The sequence below is a fragment of the Pristis pectinata genome, chromosome 17 (genome assembly GCF_009764475.1).
Source record: "Pristis pectinata isolate sPriPec2 chromosome 17, sPriPec2.1.pri, whole genome shotgun sequence".
Classification (NCBI taxonomy): domain Eukaryota; kingdom Metazoa; phylum Chordata; class Chondrichthyes; order Rhinopristiformes; family Pristidae; genus Pristis; species Pristis pectinata.
Genome location: NC_067421.1, coordinates 39,182,835 through 39,201,488, shown reverse-complemented (window position 1 = coordinate 39,201,488; position 18,654 = coordinate 39,182,835). Strand labels below are relative to the sequence as shown.

At 41.8% G+C, this 18,654-nt stretch overlaps 1 protein-coding gene across 1 annotated transcript; it reads right to left on the bottom strand.

The window, feature by feature from the left end:
- Positions 1-6,162: 6,162 nt before the first annotated feature.
- On the bottom strand, positions 6,163-18,266 carry LOC127579524 (catechol O-methyltransferase-like). The gene is made up of 4 exons (XM_052032372.1): positions 17,984-18,266; positions 12,903-13,096; positions 12,018-12,149; positions 6,163-6,342 (listed from the first exon to the last, which is right to left on the bottom strand). Exons 1-4 carry the CDS (start codon positions 18,264-18,266, stop codon positions 6,163-6,165), a joined length of 789 nt encoding a protein of 262 aa, XP_051888332.1.
- Between the last annotated feature and the right edge of the window lie 388 nt (positions 18,267-18,654).

Here is an 18,654-nt window from a genome sequence, read left to right as displayed (position 1 = left end):
TTACTGCTTCAAATCGTTCATTAGGGTTGTGTGGCTCATTTCTATGGATTACTATCCAATGCTCAGCTAAGCTCTTCAAGTTTTAGTTGCTGAGCCAGACCTCAGAATTTGATATTGTGCTGCCTTACAGTTCTGATCATGTTGAAGGAACTTTAGTGATGGTGCCCATTTTGTCATGTTTATTTAATGTATTAGCTGTGTATGCACCTTCCTGGTTATTGGGATCCGGCCATGGCTACAGAAGCCTGGATATACACGAGTTCCTAAACCAAACTGAGTGGTTTTATTCGGTCCAACTAATATGGATGACATCAGCTTATGACCGAAGGCTACAACTTACTGAGTTGAGGAAGACTGAGTGATAAAGCTGCAGAATTGGCTGACTACTTCGAAGCACGGGGCCTTAATCCCAGAGTCAGCAAGACACCTTATAGCACTGTTCACCTCCATCATATCAATGTCGGGGAAACTGAACATAATGAATGTGCTGAGGCTAAAGCGTGGTGTATGTCAATTTACCCTGGCATCAACTTTGAGCGATACGGTACACAAATCACCTGAGTGAGTTAGCAGCAAAGATCAAGTCATGAACAATCTCAGCAAATTGGCAGTCGTCTTGTAGGGACTAATGTGAGCAACCCTTGGTATCTCACATCCATAATAGACTATCATTTGTTGATACAAACTCATTTGGCACACACCAAATTTACAGATGTCCTTAATTCAACAATACACATCATTGTCATCAACTCAGCTTCCATGTTTCCTATTTCTGAGCCACATTGCTTTTCCCTTGCCTTAGGTTAACTGTTGCAACAAGCAAGCTGCTCATTAAGATGCGTCCAACCCAAACCCGCTCCTGTTCAACAAGCGTTTCATCCCACCAGAACCATCTTGCAACATGATCATTACACCCTTAATGGCTGAGGTGTGGGACTTTCCCTGGATATCCAACATTAACCCTTTCATTCCCTGGGACTTTTGCAAATAGAAATGTCAGTATTTCTTAAGATTATTTATTTGGTTTGTGTTATCTTAAACTTCACATTCAACACAACATGTTATTAACTTAAGTTTCCAAGTTGGCATTGAAATCCCAGTAGTCAAATTATTTGACTGAAACTTGCGTCTATTCCATCTATTCGTTGTCTGATGTCGGGGCTTGATGGAAGTGATTAGTCTTGTCCTCCTCCCAGCTGCAGTTCCTGTCCTGCTGACTCAGAGTGTTCCAGTTTCCTTGTCACGTAGACCACCTTTGATTCCACCTGTTACCAAGTTTGGCAAGTAAGGTGTCCTTCACTGGTGGTGCTGTCCATCTGCTCGTAAGGAGAAGGAACCTGTAGCCGCACCCTCAAACAGACCTTCCACACCTGGTTGCTATTTATGCAATTTCAACTGACCAAGGTTAACTTTATCAATGCACTCCACTGTTCAAACCCCAGATGGCCTATACCAGAGATTGATTTAACAATCTTCTCTGGATCCTTGAAAAATGGCTCATTTAGGAGCTGAAAGGAACTTCTCTCCGTAGGTAACTATGGTTATCTTGTTTCAGACCCTATACACGTGTTCCCCATTGTACATGCAACCCACAGTCAAGACCTTGGTAAAGTTTGAAGATGAGTAACCCTACCTGTGGCTGTTGTACAGAGCAGACCATAGCACACTGGATGAAAAAACTGAACAACAAATTTCCTGAATGCTTTTGCACACAAACATGCAGCAAAATCTCATTCGGGTTCATTATGGAGCATTTCAGACTTTCCAGTGGAGTTGCATAAGTTCAGGTTTATTGTCATGGGCATACATAGGGTATAAATGCCATGAAAATTTGCCTTTTGCAGGAGCAGCACTGAACATTAGTTGTTCCATTCTTCAAAGCCTTAGGATTTTTATTAAATATGTCTTTGGATTTCCCACAAAGCTTTTTTTTAGAAGAAAGATTAAAAAATTTTAAGCATTTGCAAAATGCATTTGGAAGTTGGAACCAATATCAGAATCAAACTTTTTATTTTGAAGTACACAATTTGTTTGTTCACAGGTGAACTTGAACCTGAGTTCACCAGTTGGTCTGATACCAAAGCTCAGTTCAAAACCAGCCAAAGTACCATGAGGGTTAATTCATACACCTTTGTTACTTATGAAGAATGTTGTAGCTGAGTTGTATGCCCCTGGACCCAACCAACCAAGTAACTTGAGACATCACTTAAGTTTTCCATATTTACAGACTTTTCAAATTCTGTGAAGACCCCATTCGGGAAAAGTTGTTTAAATGCACTTGCATTACAGTTACTTTAGTTTTTCATTGCATTTGATGTGCTTGGCTGAGGATTCAATGCTACAAAGCTACCATCCACGGGATTATGACTGAACGCCTCCACGTCAGAATCCTGCCTTTCATTAAATTGAAATGGCACCTTTTTAACCTGCGGGATTTCCTAAAGTGTTTCACATCTGATGTGTGGTCACAATTGTAAAGATGAAATCTGTAATAATTCAGTTTTTTGTCCTTTTAAAGAACGTTGTCATCGGCTTCTATAGACTTAGTGGAGCAGCACAGTTATAATTTGAGTGCAATTAAGTATTTTGAAATAGTTTGAACTTCCAGAAGCTACTTCACCCAAATTGCTGCACCTTATCACCATCTCCCTTTGCCTCCTTTTGGTATTCAAGAGGACCACACACCCTCCTGTTGTTCAAACAAGTAGTTTTTCATAATGTACGTAATTTATTTCCTGACCTTGTCCAACAGTCACATGGGCACTTCCAGCATTAATTGATGGACAGTGATCTAAAGCTAGATGTTCCCTTGTCTTTCCCTTTAGGGTGTAAAGCCACTTGCACTAGTATCACCTTGTGTGAATTCACCAGCTCAGCACAAACTGGACATCAAACTTGGGATCTTCCAAAAATATAAATACTTATTCTCTTACCCGGTTAAACTATGCATCTGCAACTATTGGGACTAACTCTGGATCATATCGTGTACTGTGGTCTGAAAAGTGCTGTTGCAGACTTGCAACTACAGGTAAGCATCCTGAGTCAATGGCTTCTACAGAATCAATGACAGCAAACATCACCGCTTAGTGGCTCACAAATCCTGCACGTCCATCCACAGCTACTCGTCTTAACCATGTGCACAAAACTAAGATGGAAAATACGTCTTCCACCTCCAAACAACTAGTCCCAAGACTGATGGTGTCAGATGCTGTTGTGAGATCAGAACATGTTTCTGCAACATCCAGTAACGGGGTGGAGAAGCAGAACAAAAATCACTGTCATTTCTAATGTAATGACTGTATTTGAAATAAAGTATTTAGTAATATAAAGCTTGCCTCCAATGAACTTCTAAGAGTACAGGAATTTTGAAATAAAAATATCTTTAGCTGGACTGCTGTATTGAAATGACAAAACACTTGCTTCTACAGTAAAATGAACCCAGCAGGGATATCTCTCACCATGGCAACTTGCATACAGGCAACACATTTGAAGCGGTTGTGTTTTGCAGGAATGGAGGGAGAAAGCAGCCAGACATTGGACTGTTTTTAACACCAGTACAAGTTTAAATGAGTTCTGTTTGTTTCTTGTTATTTGCAATAAAGATGTACATCTGAAAAATCAAGGCAGTGTGCTGTGCTGGAGAAATGCTGGCTGAAATAGTTAATGTAGCATCCACATTGAAGTGTACCAGACTCCAAATGACAATTCCATGAAGTTGATTTCATCTGCTGAAATAAAAGATTGAACCGAATTTCTCTCGGGATTGTGTATGCATTTCCAGATTGCTTTTGCTTTATTATGAGAACATTCACTAAGTGAGTTAACATTTCTCGATTTAATAACTGGATGCTGAAGACACAGTACTGAGTGATCCTTAATTCAAAATACTGAAGAATGCTTTCAAATCAAATTGAAAAAACAATTATTTGAGAGGAAGCAAATATACTTGTAGTTTCAGAAAACTAAATTTTAATTGAGAAATTGTTTTTTAATTGGCAATGATTACTGCAGCTATTCCAATTAAGTCTCTGATTAAATTCATCCTTAATTGTATTTAATCATGGATTCTTGGAAATAATCACTTATAATGTTTCTGCCAGTTGTCATGGAATATCCAAGTGTCTATTTAGGATAATAAGTTATGCATGGGGGTCCTTGTATATGAATCATAAAGTTAAATAGCAGGCAATTAGGAAACCAAACGGCATGTCAGCCTTTATTGCAGAGTCGAAAAGGAAGAGGAAGGAAATATGTAAAGCTCTGGTCTCCGTAGCTGGAGTATTGTGTACAGTTAGGGACCCAAGAAGGGATAAATCTGCCTTTCAGGGTTGCAGCTAATTTGGGATAAAATGATTTATTGTACCAGTTTGATTCTCTGGGATATATCAGCATTGTTTTTCTGTCATAATGAAGTCATTAATCTATTTGAGGTAAAAGTCAATTTCCCCAGGCTAGATTCTCAAGAACAGGAGATTGATGATTTAGCATCAAGTTCGGAAGTTACTTCATTTGGATGCATGAAGATATGGAATCAATAAATTTTTTAAAGACCAATCAAATCAAGGAAAATGAGCGCTAGGGCAGCAGAGAGTTGAGATTGAAAATTCGGCATGATATTGAATGACAGAGCATGGCCATGTGTCCAACTATCTGGTATTCTTGAGCAAGGTTTAAATTTAATAATGGAAATTAGATCATGGAATCCAACAGACCAATGTTTGTTTGGCAAGGAACTCCATGGACATATTTCTTATGGTGCTATTTTTCCCCACAAGGTGGAACTTGTGGTCAAAATCGAATTTATTGTCATTGGCACAAGTACTTGTATGCATAAGTGTAATGAAAAGCTTACTTGCTGCAGCAACACAGGCACATAGCATAATGGTGTGTTTATGGGTGTGCTTATGAATGTGTTTCCTCAGTCTTACAATCTTGCATTTCTCCAACTTGGATCTTGTGCACGCCCCTCTCCACCCCACCAAATCTCCTGGCTACCATTAGCAACTTGTCATCACCTGCCTCATCCTTCCCTCCCCCCAAGCTCCACTTTAAGATGTTCCTTGACTAAGCTACTGAGGAATCAGTCAGATAGGCAGGTGACCAGAAATGAAAATTAAAGAACTGTGGAGGCTGGAAAGCTGAGTCACTGTGTCACAGAAGAGTCCTGGACCTGAAATGGTAATTGTTCCTCTTTCTGGAGATGCTGCCAGACCTGCTGAGTATTTCCAGCACTGTTTTTATTATGGAGACACGAGACTGCAGATGCTGGAGGAACTCAATGGGTCAGACAGCATCTGTGGAGAGAAGTGGACAGTCGACATTTTGGGGCGAGATCCTTCAACTGGACTATTTTATTATGACTAATTCCTCTGTTGGCTCAGGATTAAGCTTTTATTTTGTTCCTTTGACATGTTTTATTCTGTTGAAGGTGCTACAGGAATGTAATGATTTTTTTTTGCAGCTTTCCCTAGACCTTGCTCTAAGATTAATTATCACAACTGCTACCTTGGCCACAGTCAGCAAACTCTGCCCCGGCTGGAATGCAACCTTAAGCTTGTGCTGTGTGGCTTGTAGCTGCAACAGATGGTGCTTTCAACTAATGTTCCACTGGAGAAATGCGACAAAAGCCTCTTATCTGACAAGGGTAAAGATGAAAGGATTGGCTCAGATTGAAATGCCTGTTTGGCAAAGCACAGCCTTGACTCTTGTCCAATACCATTCATGTCAAGTTCATTAGTAACATGAGCACGGTCAGGAATTCCAGTCACACCACCAGCCCTGCTGCTGTTGCTGAACACTCAGGGGGTCTGTTTGGGTACAACATTAAAAACCCAAGCCCAATCATTGGTAATTTGTAAGTCTTTCTCCCCCCACACCCCTTACTCAATCTGACTCGGAGGCAGCTGCAGAAAAGTGGAGAAAAACGACTTGCCTCGTTCCACGTTGCTGTCGATCGAGAACAGAGGACACACTAGGTGTTGGGTTTCAAGAAGCAACTGAACAGGTTCCAACGAATGGGACTGAGGTTTATTATTTAAGCACAAATGTTCGGTGTTCTAGATGACCTGAGGGGCTCCAGTCTGGAGTTGTTCAAGTGCACATGCATGGTATAACAACACACGATAAGCAATGAGCACTTTTACAATCTTAGATTTTACACATTTAACCCTTAAAAACAGCTTTTTCCATTCCATCTTTTAACTTTGTATATTCCAGGTGAGAAGCATAGTGTGTGCATTCATAATGAGGGTTGTTACGCACATACTGCAGAAATTCTGGAGCTCCTGGCGAAATTACATTGTCTGCCAGGAGAACTGAGCCTTTTCTCAACAGACTGCATTCCTAGAGAAAAGGGAAAGAATGGTCAACAAATGCAGAAGGCTGAGAATTTGATTAAGAAGCAGTATTATTCTGGCATTGAGAGCTGCAGCACTTCAGATCGATGAAATAAAAAAGCTTATTTGTAGATCTTGCTTCTCTGCCAGACCCAGTGTTGAAAATTGAGCAGATCTAGCATTATATTATGAATGTAGAAATTAACCCCAAGCATTCTGAGAATTCGTAGAAAGGTGACTGGTGTTTGTCCAATTCTACGCAGGAGTTGTGTGTAGAGTAAGGATGTATCAGTTTTCTTCCCTCATCCTTCCTTGAAGGCATTCATTCTTTAACGGTTTTAAATTACACTCTCTGAAGCGTCACCTAAATAGCTTGGCCTTGATGTATAGGCAATCAATTTGACTGCAGTAGATATGTCTTGGCTAATATTTATTCCTCCATCAAGCTCATTAAGACACCGTCTGGTCCTGTGCACACTGAAGGTGTGAGAGCTTGGGGTGTGCAAATTGACTGCCACATTTTCTATACTACAGCAGTGAGTACTTACTGGTTAGGTATTGATTTTGATATCCTGAGGTCCTGACAGATTCTTTATAAATCCAAATTGTTTAATATAGCCCTGTCCACATGAAGTTACAACACTGGACGCACTCATCATGTCTAATCTATACCTTTTTCTCACACCTTAGTGTCTGTGCTTTTTTTTATATCGGCAATACAAGGCACAGGTTTTTAAAATAATGAAATATTATTGTATATTAAATTATTAAAATTATAATATTGAATTTCCCCAAGATAGGAACTGCAGGTGATTTCACTGTAGAATTTTACAGCTCAAAACAGTTCCATTTATCTTACCAGAGCTGTGAGAGCAAAGTCTCACTCCTCTGTATTTATACTCATCTGCATTTTGCTTTTCAAATATTTATGCACTTCCCTTTATTTAATGCAGACTGATGGATTCTGTTTACCCCACTGTGTATTGTAGGTCATTCTAGTTCAGTGACTTTCCCTATTTTCCAAGTGACTCAAGTGAACTCCTTCAGTCTGAGCCACATTAAATGCTAAATTAACGCATTGCTTACTACTCTAATCAGTGCACACTGTGCTAATCACACATACATCATCATGTTTTTACATGTGGTTCCCAACCACAGGTACCCATGACCACTGCCTCCCTCCTCACGTCCCAAGCCTTTGCCCATCCCATGATCCTCAATCTGCAGGTCATGAATTTCCAGTCAAGTAACTGACATGGAACAGGAGAGGCGGATTTCCCTGGGGAACTGTAGCACAAGCCTCATTCAGCCCACACTCACTTACGACTCTGAGACCTCCTCAAATCAAAATTAAAATTGGGTCAGTGGCAGGAAACAAAGGGTTTTTGTCTGGATGGCTGTTAATTGTGGCTTTCCACAAGGCTCAACACTCGGCCCCGTGTTTTTTTAATATATATTAATCATATAGGCAAACTTCGGAGGCATGATAACAAAGTTTGCAGGTGATAGAAAAACTGTACAAGACATTGATGAGACCACACTAGGATCTCTGGTCGTCCAGCTAGAAGATGGATGTCATTAAGCTGGAAATGGTGCAGAAAAAATTCAGAAGGAATTTGCTGGGACTGGAGGGCTTGAGTTATAAGGAGAGAATGGATAGGCTGGGACTTTTCTCCCTGCAGCGTAGGAGGCTGAGGGGCAGATATAAGGTAAATGGTCAGTCTTTTTCCTGGGGTTGTGGAGTCTAAAACTAGAAGGCATAGATTTAAGGTGAGAGGGGAAAAATTTTGAAGGGACCTGAGGGGCAAGTTTTTCCGCACAGAGGGTGGTGGGTATATGGAACAAGCGTCAGAGCCAGTACAATGACAACGTGAGAAAGGCATTTAGACAGGTACATGGTTAGGAAAGGTTGAGATGGATATGGGCCAAACACAAACAAATGGGACCAGCTCAAATAGGCAACTTGATCGGCATGGATGAGTTGGTCTGAAGGGCCTGTTTCTATGCTGTATAGCTCTATGACTCAAAATTATTTGGCTTACAGGAGGAAAGCCTTAGACTGCTGGGATTTGTAATTAGTTTGGTCAGTTGGGTAGGAAAGTAGCAAATGGAATTGAGTCGAGAGAAATGTGAGGTCATCCATTTGGGGAGATGCAACAAGACAAAGTAATAAGCAGTAAATGGGAGGTTGCCAAGAGGTATGGGGAGACTTTGAAATTTTTGTCATAGATCCTCAAAGGTAGCAGGACAGTTGGATAATGGTGGTTAAAAAGCACAAGGAATGAGGTTTCAGGGAGGACACAGAAAACATTTCCCTGCAAACGATGACACCCCAAAACTACAGTGATCATTCAGACCATTGTTCAAAATAGTGCACTTCTTTCTGTGGTTTCTGAGGGATCTCGTTTAGTGGAGTATGTTTTTTTCTGCTTTATTGCTGCAGTGTGAAATTTGAATTCATTATGTGGGCCATCGAAGAAGGTACACACCAAGCTTTGTGTTAGGGAATTGGCAGCTCTCCCTTCGTAAGTCTGGGGTGATGGATGCTGGGCAGGCAGAATATTTCAGTGTGAAGGAAATAAGAGGCCTGATGACTATTTTTCACACTTTATTTCCAATTCCACTAACATAAATAGTCTGCATAGGGATAGAATATGTAAGGTTAGGACACTTCATAAAATTAAAGCACATCCTAAAGGAGCTGTTTTTTATACCAACAGGATTTCTCATCAGTTAAAGCTGAGTTAGGTTCTTAGAAGCAAGAATGAAGGTATTTGATATCTCACAAAAGAAATTACCCTGGGTAAAGTTGTGTAAAAGCTATATGCTTCACCTGGTGAAATCCAATTATAACTGGTTATTAAAAAAAATAAAAGAACAGTCTGTTTCAATTAAGTCAGCAGCTGGTAAGTGAGGTCTTTGTTTATGCTAAGCAAAAGTGATTGTGACATTTTTAGTTCTGCTCAGTTTTTAGTTCTGTTGTATTCAAGTGTTAACAATAGATTTCCCTTGCAAATTCCCATTAATGAAAGATGTTACAAGCAAGGCAGGTTTTATAAGCTAATGATTTAGAAAAGAAACTCATTCCATAGGTGTGACGTGCTTCTCTCAGGTGGATTAGGCATATAACCTGCTGTGGTTATTTGTGGAAACAAATTTATTTGTTAGCATTGTACAAACAGCGACTTGGAGGATTACTGTCTGAGAGCAGTGTTAGCCCATGTATGTACGTTGCTCAAAATACATCTGGCTTGTTCAACATGGAGTGCCAGCCCCAGTCTAATCCATCTCTCTACATTCCCAATCCCCACTTCCCGTTACAATGGTTCCCAGAACATTATTTGCACTCACACAGCAGCTTTAACATTGTGTGAAGGTTCTCACAGCAGTGCTGCCACACAAAAGCTAACAATGAGCTATTTTAAGGAACATTAGGCCAGCCTACCAGAAGCTCACTTGGGGAAAGTTTTAAAGTTTTAAAGGAAGAGTTCAAGATGTAGGGAGTGTGTTCCAAGATCCTGAGTCCAACAGCTGGAAGAATGGGTGCTGGGGTCGCTGGTCCAAAGGAAGGTACAGATAGGGAAGAGATTGTAGAAGAATTTTGATCTCAAAATTGTCCAAGAAGACTTTACCACAAACACACACACACACACACACACACACACACACACACACACACACACACACACACACACACACACACACACACACACACACACACACACACACACACACACACACACACACCACAGTTGCTGGGAAGTCCAAAACATTTCATTTGAAAACCTGCTGATACTGGAAATCAAAAATAAAAACAGAAAATGCTGGAAACACTCAGCAGGTCAGGCAGTGTCTGTGGAAAGTGAAACAGAGTTAATGCTTCAAGTTGAAAACCCTTTGTCAGGTGCTGCCTGACCTACTGAATGTTTTCAGAGTTTTCTGTTTTGATTCCAAGTATTTCTCCTTCTGCAATCACAGGGTGTAGAGCATGGAACCTTGAGCTATATTTTACATTTAAATCCATTCCTATTAATTAGCCTGTACCTCAGGTTGTTGGCAGTAGAAGTCTTTCTACTCTGATTTAAATTGTATTCTTAAAGAAGGACAGTTTAACAGAGCATCTTTTGCATCCCTTTCAGATTACCCCATAATAGTTCACAATTAATGGCAACTTTTGAAGTGTGGACACTGTTAGAATGTGGGAAATACATCAGCCAATTTGCAAACAACAAACATCATGAACAATGAATTCCACAGATTCGCCACCCTCTGGCTGAAGAAATTCCTCCTCATCTCAGTTTTAAAGGGACGTCTCTTTATTCTGAGGCTGTGCCCTCAGATCCTAGACTCTCCTACTAATGGAAACATCCTCTCCACATCCACTCTATCCAGGCCTTTCAGTATCCGGTAGGTTTCAATGAGATCCCCCCTCATCCTTCTGAACTCCACTGAGTACAGGCCCAGAGGCATCAAACGGTCCTCGTCCGTCAAGCCTTTCATTCCCGGGATCATTCCTGTGAACCTCCTCTGGACCCTCTCCCAAGCCAGCATATCCTTCCTTAGATACAGGAACCAACATTGCTCACAATATTCTAAATGTGGTCTGACCAACACCTTATAAAGCCTCAGCAGTACATCCTTGCTTTTATGTTCTAAATATAATGACATGTCCAGCCCGATCTGCCAGGCATGTCCTCCTGCTCTGCATTTCTCAACTCCTCCATTCTTTTGTCTATGTTCTCACTCTCTAACTGCTCCCATTCACTCACTGACCAGATAACCTTGTTTGCAGCTCATCGCCATGGTCACTCCAGTTTTACCCTATCAGAGACATCCAGCCCCCACCCTCCCTGCAGCTTAGCGAGCTTCTTTTGTCTCCTTCCCAGTTCTGATGAAGGGCCTTTGACCTGAAAATTTGACTCTGTTTCTCTTCCCACCATTTGCTGTTCCCTGTGGTCCCTGTTTCCTTAGCAGAGAGGTCATAACTAGGGACATAGATAAAAGAATCACAGGGAATTTGAGAAACAATATTTTCACCCAGAAGGTGTTGGAGGAACTGGAGTTCACTGTCAGAGAGAGTGATGAAGGCAAACCCCCCCCCCCCCCCATCACATTTAAGAATTGGTACGTAGGAGATTGAGGGGTGACCTGATAGATCATGAGGGGCATAGACAGGGTGAAAGCATGTAGTCTTTTTCCCGGGGTGCTAAAAACAAGAGGGCATAGATTTAAGAGGGCATAGGACGCTCCTTTTCTGTCAAGCCTTTCATTCAAGGGACATCAGGGGCAGCTTCTTCATGCAAAGGGTGGTGCGTATTTGGAATGAGCTGCCAGAAATAGTGGTTGAAGCGGGCATATTAGCAACATTTAAAAGCCACCTGGATAAGTACATGGATAGGAGAGGTTTAGAGGGCTATGGGCCAAACACAGGCAGATGGGACTAGCTCGCTGGGAAACAGAGTTGGCGTGGACCAGTTGGGCCAAAGGGCCTGTTTCCGTGCTGTATTATTCTATGACTCTAATTATCTAGGTAAGCACTGAAACAATAAAGTAATGGGCTCTGTACCATGGGGCAGGATGTGGGTCTCTCCTGAATTGCTCCTTTTACTTGACATCAACAATATAGGCTGAATGGCCCTCATTCCGCAACTTCCTATGAGACCTTGCAAACCAAAGTCTTACCTCCAGGAGTCGGGTGTCAGGCTGATAACGGTCCTTCCAGTGATCGAGGAAAACAAAATCCACCGTGTCTACCTTGTGCTGCTTCTTAAGTTGAGGGATAATGTCTTCAGATGCACCTTCCAGAAGTTCCACCTGAAGTCATTGGAGCAGGAGATAAATAAAGAGATTGGGTAGAATATTGGACAAAACTGTGTAAATTGGCATGTAGGCTGCTGGAAAGAAGTGGGTCTTGGCTCCCATTGTTGGCCCTGTCATTGAAATACCACTTCATTGTGAAATAAATTTGAACAGATTAATAGTCTTCTGACAGTAAGGTCATGGACAGCAGCTTCTATTCACCAATGGCGCACTCCGCTGTTCACCCTACCCCAGAGTAATCACTTACCTTTTCTTCACATTACAATTCAAGCCAATGTGGGCTGAACTCCACACGGGACTGTTGCAAGTGAACCCACTCCTTCCAACAGTGGACGCCTTGGTTTTCTTGAAGGAGTTAGAACCCTGGCAAATCTTTTTACCCATTCTTTCTCAATAATAATGAAACCGGTTTCAGACATGAAAAGATCTTCTGTCTTGTGGCAGCTTAATACTGAGGTCTGTTTCTCTGTGTGGATCAGTGATTCCCATCTATTACACTGTGGCTGCCCACTACTGGAAGTATTTTAATTGGCTTTGAAGCACTTTGGGATGTCCTGAGATCATGAAAGACATTATGAAAATATATTTACCTCTCAGATCCCATTAAAGTATTTTTCAGAAATATCAAATTTTTGATACTTTGCACCGAAATTGGCCAACAGTAAATTAATGGGAATCCATAAGATAAGGTGGAAAAGTAGATTTTTGTTTGAATGAATGACTGAATTTCTCCTTGTGGAGTTTTACCTTGCCCTCAACTCCAGCGAAGTGGAAGATCTGCTTTGCCACACTTGCATTGGCAGGATTGAACTCAATGGTCAGCAGGCGAGCACCAGGTTTAAGCACACAGACCATGCGTAGGGCCGAGTAACCACAGTAGGTCCCCAGCTCTAGCACGGTCGAAGGGTTTGCCTCTTCCAACACCCTGTCCAAAATTTGACCTGCATTGAGACACATAGCAGTTATAACACAGAAACAGGAGAGTAGGGCAAAACAGTTTCTGTTGCTGTTTACTCCCGGCACTTGAGACAGGTCTCCCAATCATAGTTACCCACTCTTGTTATCATCCTTCAAGCAGGTATCAAATAGTCTGTGGTGAGAGAACCTCTTGCAACAAATGTCTGTTACTAAAGTTGTTCACAGGGTGCAGATCACATGAGCAAGGCTAGCATTTATTGTCCCTCACTGTGTGGGGTTTGCACATTCTTTCTGTGACCGTGTGGGTTTCCCCTGGGTGCTCTGGCTTCCTCCCACGCCCTGAGGATGAGCTGGTTACTGTAGATTGGCCCTAGTGTAGGTGGGCGATAGGGAATTGATGGGCATGTAAGAGAGAACAGGTTAGGTGGAAATGTGGGGGAATGGGCGTGAGGGGAGCCGGCATAGATTCAATGGGCCTCCTGAGCTGTGAGAAATATTAGAATCCATTTCCACCCGTGTCCCCTGAACAGTGGCTCACATTTCAGAGGGCAGTTAAGGATTAATGTTGAGTTTATTATCACGTGCACAGGAACAGCAAGGCAAACAAGCTAGCAGCAGCATCATAGGTAAGTAGGTGGGTACAGCATTTCTAACAGGGTGTTTTTATGACAATCTAGTTCATAGCCACCGTTACCATTTTTATTCCAAACCTACTTAATTACTTGAACTTGCCTGCTGGCTTGTTAAGGTTTGAACCCATGTCTTTGGGTCAATAGTCTTGGCCTTACAAGTTGTAGAATACAAGCACTATATCATCATCCCCAAATATCAATGGCTAACAATAATTCTTTGCAAGAATTGTGACATTTTGATAAAGGTCTTATGAAGCTTTTCAGATTAGCTCTTGGTTCCTTCGGCAGGGCAGGATGTTCACTGTTACTCATCATTAAACAGAAAGGGATGGATAGTCTGTGCAAACATTTTTGGTGAAAGGATTATAATAATATCACGTTTTTAATTGACTTTATGTAATCTTTCCCACAACTCCACCCAACCAAACTCTTTGTTATTGTGCAGTTATGGAATTCTATCTGCGGCTACGACAGAATTGATCACAATTCTCGCAAAGAATCATTGTTAGCCATTGAAAGAGTGACAGCTGATTGGTGTCAGCCTGGAGTTAATTTAGATTTTCTCTTAAGGAACATTGTGTGTTGCAGGGCTTTGGGTCAACAATAGGGAGTGGATTTGTAATTATAGCCATTTCAATTCCCCTCCTCATTCCCACACTGACCTGCCTGTTCTTGGCCTCCTCCACTGCCAGGGTGAGGCCAAACGCAAACTAGATGATCAGCCCCTCGTATTGCACCTGGGTCGTCTACAGCCCAATGGCATGGACATTGAATGCTCCAATTTCAGGTAAACTTCTCCCCCTCTGTCCCTTTCTCTGTCCTCCTCATCTACCCCACTCACCCTTCTTTCCAACCCCCTCCCCATCCCAGCCCACTATCTCCCAGTTTCTTTCTCTTTCCCCACCCACTCCATCCGCCCATCACTCACACTCCTCCCACTGGGTCCCCTCCTCCACTGCTCCCATCTGCCCTCCCCACATTTGTTTCCCTTCACCTTCCTTTCTTATCAGATTCTGTCATCTGCAGCCCTTTGTTGCCCCCAGCTGTCACCTCCCAGCCTCTCTCGCATCCCTACCCTACCCACCCCCACCTGACTCCATCTGCTCATCAACGCCTCCTCACCTGAATCTACCTAATGCTTGCCAGCTCTCGCCTCACCCCTCCCTCTCACCTCTTTATACTGGCTGTCTCCCCTCTACTCTTTCAGTCCAGATGAAGGGTCTCGACCTGAAACGTCGACTGTCCATTTCCCTCCACAGATGCTGCCTGACCCGCTGAGTTCCTCCAGCGTCTTGCTTTTTGCTCCAGGTTTCAGCATCTGCAGTTTATTGTGACCCTCTTGTAATTATCATTCCTGAGTTTTCATTGTCTTTACTGAAAATCATGATTTGAGCAGGGATACGACACTGGTTCATGCCAAGTTGGCCATGTACAAGTTTCGACAAACTATTCAATACAATTGATCAGATACTGCCCTTCAGTTAGTGTGTACAGTTTTCAGCAGATCTGACTGGATGATATTCCTGAGCAGGAACCTTGACTGACTCACAAAGAAAAACAAAAGAAATGCTGGAAGAAGTCAGCCGGTCAAGCAAGTAGAAGAGAAACCAGTCAGCGTTTCAGGTCAAAGATCTTTCACTAGACCAGATGCTGCCTGACTGGCTGAGTTCTTACAGCAGTTCTATTTTTGATTTACATTCCAGTATCTGCAGTTTACTTTCTTTTCCACATTGACTGACTGCTTTGTTTTCTCTCCTGCCCAACCAAGGTTGAAACTAAATGCAGGCAAGCCTTTTGAGTGAGACCAGCTGAATGTGCACAGATCAGGACCTTGCCTGTGTGTGTGGCTCAGATCAGTACTGGAGTGTGTCCAGGGGTTTTGCCTTTATGAACCCCTCTTGTGAAACTTGAGCACACTCCATTGTGAAATAACAAGAGGAGTCTTTGCTTGGAAGGTGTCCCTCAGTAAAGCAGGAACAAATAACAATAGACTTAAATGAAAAAAAACTTGGAATCCCTGTTCACTAACACATTTAATTTGAAAATTTTAATCCTATTTACAAACTTGGACTTGCATAATGGCTTAGATCAATGCTTCTACCTTTCTCTTGAAAACAATTTCTTATAGCATTTTACCATCAAAGGATAAATTATTCTGTGATCATATCAGTTTCTTTTATATTGAATTTGGCAGGTAATCTACAATGTCCCTTGACTCAGCCTAGCCAGTAGATAGCTACCATGGTAACAGACAGGAACGCAGTACTCAGCTCCACGTTTCAGCTGAAGTACATTGTCTTCTCATATGGTTCATTAATCATGGGTGTCATTTGTTATTTAAGGCGTGAACCCCACACAGATCTTATCAGTGAAGCCAGAACGACCTGGCAGCTTATTGAAGCTCAATGAAAATCAAAACTACTTTGACCAAGAAAGGTCATATTGGCACATAATAAAGTAACTCTTTTGTCCAGCGTTAAAGGAACTTTGCATCAAAATCCCATTTGCAGTTGAAATCTAGGAATCACAATTCAGTGCTTCTGTCTGTGAACAGTGGATTCAATATGATCCAAGTATTTATTTTTTTCTTTTTGGCAAGGGCCTCTAAGAATCGAGCACCATTGTGACCTGAAACATTTGCTCTGTGCCTTGAACTACAGATGCTGCCCGGCCTTCAGTGTGTTTCCAGCGTTTTCAATTCTTATTCAAATGTTCACTGCTTTCTGTTCCAGGCAAAGTGCATTGCGTCTATGGATAAGGTAGACCCTTTCCTCTGAGATTACATTAGTTTTCTTTTAACTTATTTGTCTCTGACTGAAGGAGATTTTTATTTTTTTAATAACTAGTTTATAGATTATGCTGGTACCCCTTCTGGACTCCATTTGTTTTTGACCTGTCCTATATAAAGGAGCACAAACATTGTGCTCTAAAAATTAGTATGTAGCATTAATTGGTATTGGTATTAGTTTATTATTGTCACATATACTGCGCTACAATGAAAAACTTAGTTTTGCAAGCCATCCATACAGATCATTAAGAATCCTCGTACAACATTGGCTCAGATTTTCCTGAGAAATGCTGTCAGTTCAATACGTAACTCTGCGTTCTGCCCTCCTGTCCTCAATCCCCTCCTCTATCTTATCAAGAATTCTGGGACTCTCGCAGAAATGCAGATGTCCCAAACTACTTGATGGGTCTTCGTTGGGATTTTGCTCGAGGCTTCAATGTTGGAGGCTTTGTTGTATCCGGAGATAGAGCACAATCAATATAAAAACTAAGGTCTCTGAAATATTATGTTGCAGTTAATTTATTGTGAATTTATTTTTTCTTTATGCCACTTTGAAACACCTTTGTGCATAGTTCCATGTTGAAGGCAATAGGTAGGTGAATAAAGATCAATAAAACTGCAGACGCTGGAAATCTGAAATAAAAGCAGAAAGTGCTAGAAACACTCAGCAGGTCAGGCAGCACTCATGGAAAGAGAAACACGGTTAACATTTCAGGTTCAAGAGATTTGTAACTCTGTTCTGAAGAAGGGTCTATAACCTGAAATGTTAACCCTGTTTCTCTTTCCACCAATGTTGCCTGACCGGCTGAGTGTTTTCAGCATTATCTGTTTTTATTTAATGCGTGAGAGTTATCTTTATGCTGAATTTAAAAAAAACAGAAAACGCTGGAAACGCTCAGCTGTGTCAGTGGAGAGAGAAACAGCTTCAGGTCAAAGACTCTTCATCAAAACCACAAAAGCTGCAAAAGCAAAGTTAGTTAGATATCATTTGCAAAAAGGAAGGGGGAGGAATGGATGGGACAAAGGGAATATCTCCGATACGGTGAGGCCAGGGTTACCCAGGTGATCCGAATGTTTACGGAGTAGTATGATTAATAGATAAGTGAGGGAAGTGAGAGAGAGAGAGAGGGAGAAGAAAGAGAAACCAATAAAGGATGAGTAAAAGCCGTGGAATGCAGGTCAGAGCTGTTGCTGAAGCCTAGAACCAACAGGAGAATGCTGGAAATGTCCAGCAGGTCAGGCAGTGTCTGTGGAGAGAGAAAACACATTATAAATGGATAACCTTACAGTAGAACTGGCCAATTCGGACACAAAGAGGACAGGTCAGTTGTCTGAGATTACTGAATTTGATTTTGCGTCTCTAAGTAATTTTGGGGTTTGGGCTGTGCCAAATATCTAGATAACAAGAACCACAACAAAATGATGTGTTCAATATTGCTATAATGCCACTACAATGTAATCATGAGGTTGTTGAAGATAAAAAAGCCTACCTTTCTCATCCCCTACATTCATTGCCCATTCCTTCTCTCTGCAGTATCTGTCAACATTGTCCACTATGCTCTTTGCATCACCTTGCACAGCATTTCGCAACACATATTCTAAAATTCTGTGCTCTCTGCTCGTCCCAGTTATAAGCTCTGCCATCTTCTCTTCAAGGACAGTGTGCCAGAAAATTGCTGCTGTACTGTTGCTTTTAAGCAGGATAGGGAGCAGGAAGAAAAGCAGGAGGAGACTGGCCAACAAGATGCCGAAGGTTGTAAGGTACTCCTCCATCTAGGGAGAAGAAAACAGACACACATGCATAGAAGGTACAAGCATCTGCCACCTTGTAAAACCAGGTAAGAAATAGGAACAAAAGCCTCCCCTGCCATTCAATAAGGTCACGGCTGCTCTGATCTCAGCTGCAGCTGCATTTTCGTTCCTGATCCCCATAATCCTTGACTCCCCATTTGTCCAAAAATTTATCTATCTCAACTTCGAATATTCTTAATATTCTCAGCATTCACAGCTCCCTAGGGACAGAGAATTCTAAAGATGTGCAACCTTCTGAGAGAAGAAATTGGTCAGCCTGCTATAGGAAAGATGTTATTAAACTGGAAAGAATGCGGAGAAGATTTACAAGGATGTTGCCAGGACTCAAGGGCCTGAGTTATAGGAAGAG